Source organism: Salvelinus alpinus, chromosome 8 (genome assembly GCF_045679555.1).
Source record: "Salvelinus alpinus chromosome 8, SLU_Salpinus.1, whole genome shotgun sequence".
NCBI classification, from domain to species: Eukaryota; Metazoa; Chordata; class Actinopteri; order Salmoniformes; family Salmonidae; genus Salvelinus; species Salvelinus alpinus.
Genome location: NC_092093.1, coordinates 37,701,910 through 37,710,247, shown reverse-complemented (window position 1 = coordinate 37,710,247; position 8,338 = coordinate 37,701,910). Strand labels below are relative to the sequence as shown.

The window sequence follows — 8,338 nt, the reverse complement described above, 5'->3', positions numbered from 1 at the left end:
TTTTTTTTTTTTTTAGCAGACGCTCTTATCCAGAGCGACTTACAGTAGAGTGCATACATTTTATTATTCTTTTTTTTTACATACTGAGACAAGGATATCCCTACCGGCCAAGAGCAGACGCTCTTATCCAGAGCGACTTACAGTAGAGTGCATACATTTTATTACATTTTTACATACTGAGACAAGGATATCCCTACCGGCCAAACCCTCCCTAACCCGGACGACGCTATGCCAATTGTGCGTTGCCCCACGGATCTCCCGGTTGCGGCCGGCTGCGACAGAGCCTGGGCGCGAACCCAGCCCAGCCTGGGCGCGAACCCAGAGACTCTGGTGGCGCAGCTAGCACTGCGATGCAGTGCCCTAGACCACTGCGCCACCCGGGAGAAGTTCAATGAATTCCTGAGCACACTTAATAAATTAGAATGTAATTTAAAAAGCTGCAATATGTAACTTTTAAATGTCTAACAAGTGCTATTTCTATGATATTTTACTTTTGGTTTTGTACACCAGCTTCCAACAGCTGAAAATACAATATCTTTGGTTATGTAAAATATAGTGGTTTAGATGGTACAGTGATTCTCTACACTACTCACTTGTTTTGTCACAAACTTAAATTAGGCAAACTATTAGAGTTTTAGCAACCAGGAAATGGAGGTGCAATTTCTGCATAGTGGGTCTTTCAAGAGGGGATGGGTTGGTTGTCCTTTGTTGCTGGATCTTGAGCTCATCGTATCTTAAGTGTGGGCTGAAGTGCTGAGGTACTGTTGCTGATGGGGACAATGCTGACTAGCTCTCTCTTCAATAGGGATGTAGTGCTTGCTGAAACACTTCCAGCACTGTTTTGATAGAATGTACACCATCTCTGAGACATTCAGCACAATATGGATGTACAGCCCATGATGTAAAGAAAGACCTCAGTGGCTTTGGCGGTGTAGCAGTCGACGGTGTTTGGGCTAGAGTCCAGGCTGCAGCGAAGCAGTCTGGGAACGTCAAAGCCACTGTTGAGGAAGTAGAAGGCCAGGAGGGAGCCCACCTCGAAGGTAGTCTTGAAGACGAGGCTGATGATATAGGTGCAGAGCAGGCCTCGGTCAATCCTGCCTTTGTCCTCATAGAGCTTCTTCCCATGCCTCCTCTCCCTGTTCTCGTGGTAGGCCACGTGTAGAGCCACCAACAGGGAGGGAGTGGACACCATGATGAGCTGGAGGGCCCACATGCGGAGATGGGGAAGAAATGGTCGAAGCACATGTTCTCACAGCCAGGCTGCTGGATGTTGCAGACAAAGTCCTTGTTCTTGTCCTTCCGGACATGCTCAGCAGCCGACACGTACACAACGATACGGAAGATGAAGACGATGGAGAGCCAGATGCACCCGATGACTGTGGGGTATTTGTTCACCCCACTCAGGATGTTTTCCAGAAACCCCCAGTTTGACATCTCTCTAATTACATGAGCCTGTGGAGGATCGACAAACTGTAGAAAGCAGCATACGTCCCAAATGGAACCACATTCCCTACATAGTGCACTACTTTTGACCAGGCTGTTCAAAAGTAGTGCACTATGTACTAGGGAATAAGCTGCCATTTGGGACAAAACCCTGTAGATACAAGGCCAATACTAAGTTCTGCCTGTTATGAAGTCATCGTCTAACAATAGAAATCGTTTACAATCATACATAGGACATAATAGAGTTCTACTGTAGGTTTTCTGTTGCTCCGTGGCTACATTTCTATATTCACCATTATTCTCTCCACTGTAAATAGAAACAAGTATTATATATACTTGTTAACACTGTAGGCTACTTACACATATTACAGTGTAATAATGACAATGTTATGTAAAGTGTAACCAAATAAAAGAAAATGGAAAGGGCAAATATCAAGTTGACAATATCTGTGTAGGAATGAATATGTTCCTCTTTAATATGCTTGTTGCACTTTTTACAATGAGAACTTCTACTGGCTCTGTATTTCCTGGGTAGCAGTACAGTAGCATCATGTATAAATGAATTACCCTTTTACAAAAACCGAAAGCTTATATCTTTACTATTACTCTCCAGTGAATAAATTGCCATTGATTAATTTCAAGTACTAACTTGATCTGTGACAGTGTGCATTTTCCAGTAGCATAGATTAGATAGGTTTAGCCATCTTAGGATCACTATTATGTTCAGACAAATACAATATTGAAAGAAAATAATTAACTCACCAACTAGAAACCGGCTATTGCAGTTTTTTCTGATGCTTGCTACTGCAGTCGATTTCCAAGTTAATAAACACACCTGTCGAAGAGGCCACACCTATTTGGTACGCAGAGGGCTTATTTGGATATTCTATTGCGTACGAGCGGCACTATAAAAATCCTTAGCATAGTTAATTAAATGTACCCTGTATGTGTAATTTTCTTTTAGCATATATGGCCTATCATTATCTTTATTAGATTGTAGGTTTAACATTAAAGACTGTTTCTGAAGGTATGTTGAGAAATGTGACAAAGGTAAATAAAAATCATCCTAAATTGAACACTATGTCTATTTTCTGAACATCAGTGGTAGGAAATATCAGTCAATGAGTTCAAATTGCATTGCTGAAATAATTTAAAAAGTCCTACAGAATTGTATCTAAGTTAAATTGTTATTTGAATGTCCCTTTCAAGTGCTGACTTCTATGTGGCTACTGGTCATTATTTAATTGTCATTCCAGGTGTCCTGTGACTTGACTGTTAATAATGGGTCTTCACCTGTCTCCCTGTGTAAGGCTCAATAGCTATTACACTTTTTTCTGAATACGCGGAAATAACGTACAATTGTTTATGCTGAGTCTTTGGTATAGGCCACTGTAAAGCTAAATGCCAAACCAAAGGCTGTTCCGTAGCAGTGTACTCCATCCACGCGGTGGCGCTGTATAATTGTATCATACAGACATTTCTTGTTGCATTCGTTGACTATGACTTTCAAAACAAATGGACGTTTTGTGCATGCGCTTTTGATTTTTCGGAATGTTTTCCATCAATAACGTTTCCTCAAACGCTTTGCACTCTTTCATACAATAGGGTTGCACGAAAAAGACTCAACATACTTGTACAATGGCATCTGGAAGCGATAAGGATGCTCCGAAAGAAGGGAATTTCAGGATTCCTGGCCTGAGAGGAGCGAAGACCACCACACTTTTCCGAGCTGTTAACCCTGAGCTCTTCATTAGACCAGTAAGGCCTACTGACGAACTCCTCGGCTACAATTGTATTAGGTACATAGGAGTTTGTTATCAGTATCGTCTGTTGTTCACATGTCATTAGATTTGTGGTTTATTTGTTTTACAGAACAAGCCTGTGATGGCCTTTGGACTTATAACTATCACATTGTGTGTGGGCTACCTGGGCTACCTTCACGCCACGAAAGATAACGACCAGCAGCTGTATGAAGCTATTGACAGTGAAGGGGAGAAGAACATGAGGAGGAAAACCTCGAAATGGGACTGATCACACCAGATATGCAATATATCCTGAACATTATTGTGGGGAAATGGCATGGCTTGAAAGCACTGGATCTGTGTATAAAATGATTATGGTTATTAAATATTGTTAAAATTAGGCAATAGCTGTTGGATTCATTTATTAAACTATTGAAACAACAATATACTTTAGAGAATAAATACAATAAGGTAAACCCATAAAAAGCCTATAGATGATTCCACGTCAAGAAAGAGCTGACCAGTGTTAAAACAGCACAATAGGATGCATCACAATGAGTTTTTCCTTTTTCAGATACATACATTTGAAGTCACACGTTCTTATAGTTTTTTCTTCTTCTACAAGGCAGCATTTTAAGTACTTTAAACAGATCTCTGTAGCTAGTTTTAAATAGAGCAAGATATCCCACCCTATGGGTTGGGAGATAATACTTCAATAATTATGTACTTTGTGAGGTGAGGTCCAGTGTAAAATGGACAGAGTCAAAGAGCAAGGGAAACCCAACGTGGGAATAGAAGCTTCACAGAATCCTTCCTGTGTGTCTAGAGGTGAAAGACAAACTGCAAGAAAGCGAGAGCCCACAAGCCATACTCACAGCTTTGTATGGCAACACTGATAAAGCTGAAGCAGTTGAGTACTCACTCAAACCTCATTGGTATGTCCAAACCTCCTTTATTAGATTCACTCCAATGATACTACTTATCAGTGATGGCAGTCTGTAACAGATGTTTAAGTGACTATCACATTGAATTGTAGATAAAAGAGAAAACATATGTAACGGATGTGAAATGGCTAGCTAGTTAGCGGGTACGCGCTAGTAGCGTTTCAATCAGTTACGTCACTTGCTCTGAAACCTAGAAGTAGTGTTGCACCTTGCTCTGCAAGGGCCGCGGCTTTTGTGGAGCGATGGGTAACGACGCTTCGTGGGTGACTGTTGTTGATGTGTGCAGAAGGTCCCTGGTTCGCGCCCGTGTCGGGGCGAGGGGACGGTCTAAAGTTATACTGTTACACATACACCAGTTGTAACGATTGTCGTCTGGAGAAAGAGAGGAGGACCAAGGTGCAGCGTGGTAAGTGTTCATTATTTTAATAAACTGAACAAAAAAACGACAAACGAACAGTCCTGTAGGGTGACGAAAAACACTAAACAGAAAATAACCACCCACAAACAAAAGTGGGAAAACAGGCTACCTAAGTATAGCTCTCAATCAGAGACAACGATAGACAGCTGCCTCTGATTGAGAACCATACCAGGCCAAACACATAGAAATAGAAACCCTAGACCTACAACATAGAATACCCACCCACATCACACCCTGACCAAACTAAAAATAGAAACATACAAAGCAATCTACGGTCAGGGCGTGACAGTACCCCCCCCAAAGGTGCGGACTCCGGCCGCAAAACCTGAACCAATAGGGGAGGGTCTGGGTGGGCATTTCACCGCGGTGGCGGCTCTGGTGCGGGACGTGGACCCCGCTCCACCTTAGTCTTGGCCCACTTAGGTGGCGCCTCTGGAGCGGGGACCCTTACCGCCGACCCCGGACCGGGGACCCTCGCAGCGGGCCCCGGACAGGAGGGAGACTCTGGCTGCTCCGGCCAGGAGGGAGACTCTGGCTGCTCCGGCCAGGAGGGAGACACTGGCTGCTCCGGACAGGAGGGAGACCCTGGCTGCTCCGGACAGGAGGGAGACCCTGGCTGCTCCGGACAGGAGGGAGACTCTGGCTGCTCCGGACAGGAGGGAGACTGGCTGCTCCTGACTGAAGCCCGTCGCTGGAGGCTCCGGACTAGAAGGTGTCGCTGGAGGCTCCGGACTAGAGGGTGACGCTGGAGGCTCCGGACAGGAGGGAGACCCTGGCTGCTCCGGACAGGAGGGAGACCCTGGCTACTCCGGACAGGAGGGAGACCCTGGCTGCTCCGGACAGGAGGGAGACCCTGGCTGTTCCGGACAGGAGGGAGACCCTGGCTGCTCCGGACAGGAGGGAGACCCTGGCTGCTCCGGACAGGAGGGAGACACTGGCTGCTCCGGACAGAAGGGAGACCCTGGCTGCTCCGAACAGGAGGGAGACCCTGGCTGCTCCGGACAGGAGGGAGACTCTGGCTGCTCCGGACAGGAGGGAGACTGGCTGCTCCTGACTGAAGCCCGTCGCTGGAGGCTCCGGACTAGAGGGCGTCGCTGGAGGCTCCGGACTAGAGGGTGACGCTGGAGGCTCCGGACAGGAGGGAGACCCTGGCTGCTCCGGACAGGAGGGAGACCCTGGCTGCTCCGGACAGGAGGGAGACCCTGGCTGCTCCGGACAGGAGGGAGACCCTGGCTGCTCCGGACAGGAGGGAGACCCTGGCTGCTCCGGACAGGAGGGAGACCCTGGCTGCTCCGGACAGGAGGGAGACCCTGGCTGCTCCGGACAGGAGGGAGACCCTGGCTGCTCCGGACAGGAGGGAGACTGGCTGCTCCTGACTGAAGCCCGTCGCTGGAGGCTCCGGACTAGAGGGTGTCGCTGGAGGCTCCGGACTAGAGGGTGACGCTGGAGGCTCCGGACAGGAGGGAGACCCTGGCTGCTCCGGACAGGAGGGAGACCCTGGCTACTCCGGACAGGAGGGAGACCCTGGCTGCTCCGGACAGGAGGGAGACCCTGGCTGTTCCGGACAGGAGGGAGACCCTGGCTGCTCCGGACAGGAGGGAGACCCTGGCTGCTCCGGACAGGAGGGAGACACTGGCTGCTCCGGACAGAAGGGAGACCCTGGCTGCTCCGAACAGGAGGGAGACCCTGGCTGCTCCGGACAGGAGGGAGACTCTGGCTGCTCCGGACAGGAGGGAGACTGGCTGCTCCTGACTGAAGCCCGTCGCTGGAGGCTCCGGACTAGAGGGCGTCGCTGGAGGCTCCGGACTAGAGGGTGACGCTGGAGGCTCCGGACAGGAGGGAGACCCTGGCTGCTCCGGACAGGAGGGAGACCCTGGCTGCTCCGGACAGGAGGGAGACCCTGGCTGCTCCGGACAGGAGGGAGACCCTGGCTGCTCCGGACAGGAGGGAGACCCTGGCTGCTCCGGACAGGAGGGAGACCCTGGCTGCTCCGGACAGGAGGGAGACCCTGGCTGCTCCGGACAGGAGGGAGACCCTGGCTGCTCCGGACAGAAGGGAGACCCTGGCTGCTCCGAACAGGAGGGAGACCCTGGCTGCTCCGGACAGGAGGGAGACTCTGGCTGCTCCGGACAGGAGGGAGACTGGCTGCTCCTGACTGAAGCCCGTCGCTGGAGGCTCCGGACTAGAGGGCGTCGCTGGAGGCTCCGGACTAGAGGGTGACGCTGGAGGCTCCGGACTAGAGGGCGTCGCTGGAGGCTCCGGACTGACGTCCTTCGTTGGAGGCCTCGTGCCATAACTCCTCACAGGAGGTTTCGTGGCATGGATCCTCACTGGAGGCTTCGTGCCGTGTATCCTCACTGGAGGCTTCGTGCCGTGGATCACCACTGGAGGCTTCTTGCCGTGGATTATCACTGGAGGCTTCGTGCCGTGGATCATCTCTGGAGGCGTCGTGCCGTGGATCATCACTGGAGGCTTCGTGCCGTGGATCATCACTGGAGGCTTCGTGCCGTGGATCATCACTGGAGGCGTCGTGCCGTGGATCATCACTGGAGGCTTCTTGCCGTGGATTATCACTGGAGGCTTCGTGCCGTGGATCATCTCTGGAGGCGTCGTGCCGTGGATCATCACTGGAGGCTTCGTGCCGTGGATCATCACTGGAGGCTTCGTGCCGTGGATCATCACTGGAGGCGTCGTGCCGTGGATCATCACTGGAGGCGTCGTGCCGTGGATCATCACTGGAGGCTTCGTGCCATGGATCATCACTGGAGGCTTCCTGCCATGGATCATCACTGGAGGCTTCGTGTCATGGATCACCACTGGAGGCTTCTTGCCATGGATCATCACTGGAGTGGAGAGACACAGGAGGCCTGGCTCTGGGAGAAGGCACAGGACTCACCAGGCTGGGGAGACGTGCAGGAGGGTTAGAGCTTAGCACATGCACAGAACTCACCAGGCTGGGGAGACATGCAGGAGTCCTTGGCCGAGGCACCGGATGCACTGGACCGTGGAGGCGCACTGGCGGTCTCGAGCGCAGAGCTAACACCACTCGTCCTGGCTGGATCCCCCCTGTAGCCCGGCAAGTGCGGGGAGTTGGAACAGGCCGTACTGGGCTGTGCTTGTGAACTGGGGACACCGTGCGTAGGGCTGGTGCAGTATACCCCGGGCCGAGGAGACGCACTGGAGACCAGATGCGCTGAGCCGGCATCATCCCTCCTGGCTCGATGCCCACTCTAGCCCGGCCGATTCGAGGAGCTGCGATGTAGCGCACCGGGGACACCTTGCGCTTCCCCGCATAACACGGTGCCTGCCCAGTCACTCTCTCGCCACGGTAAGCACGGGGAGTTAGCTCAGGTCTCCTACCTGACTCCGCCAATCCCCCCGTGTGCCCCCCCCAAAAAAAACATTTCTGGGGCTGTCTCTCATGCACTTCTCCTCGAGCCAACTCCTCATAGCGTCGCCGCTCCGCTTTAGCTGCCTCCAGCTCTTCTTTCGGACGGCGATACTCTCCCGGCTGTGCCCATGGTCCTTTGCCGTCCAAAATTTCCTCCCATGTCCAGGTCCATGTTCCCACGCTGCTTGGTCCTTTGTTGGTGGGTGGTTCTGTAACAATTGTCGTCTGGAGAAAGAGAGGAGGACCAAGGTGCAGCGTGGTAGGTGTTCATTATTTTAATAAACAACTGAACAAAACAACAAAAACGACAAACGAACAGTCCTGTAAGGTGACGAAAAACACTAAACAGAAAATAACCACCTACAAACAAAAGTGGGAAAACAGGCTACCTAAGTATAGC

General features: G+C 51.0%; 1 protein-coding gene and 1 pseudogene across 1 annotated transcript; one reads left to right on the top strand and one right to left on the bottom strand.

Annotated features, from left to right (window-relative positions):
- Positions 1-660: 660 nt before the first annotated feature.
- LOC139582253 (gap junction beta-7 protein-like) lies at positions 661-2,513 on the bottom strand (annotated as a pseudogene).
- Positions 2,514-2,922: 409 nt separating this feature from the next.
- smim8 (small integral membrane protein 8) lies at positions 2,923-3,585 on the top strand. The gene is made up of 2 exons (XM_071412242.1): positions 2,923-3,201; positions 3,316-3,585. The coding sequence occupies exons 1-2, from the start codon at positions 3,082-3,084 to the stop codon at positions 3,472-3,474; spliced, it is 279 nt and encodes a 92-aa protein (XP_071268343.1). The 5' UTR covers positions 2,923-3,081; the 3' UTR covers positions 3,475-3,585.
- Positions 3,586-8,338: the final 4,753 nt, after the last annotated feature.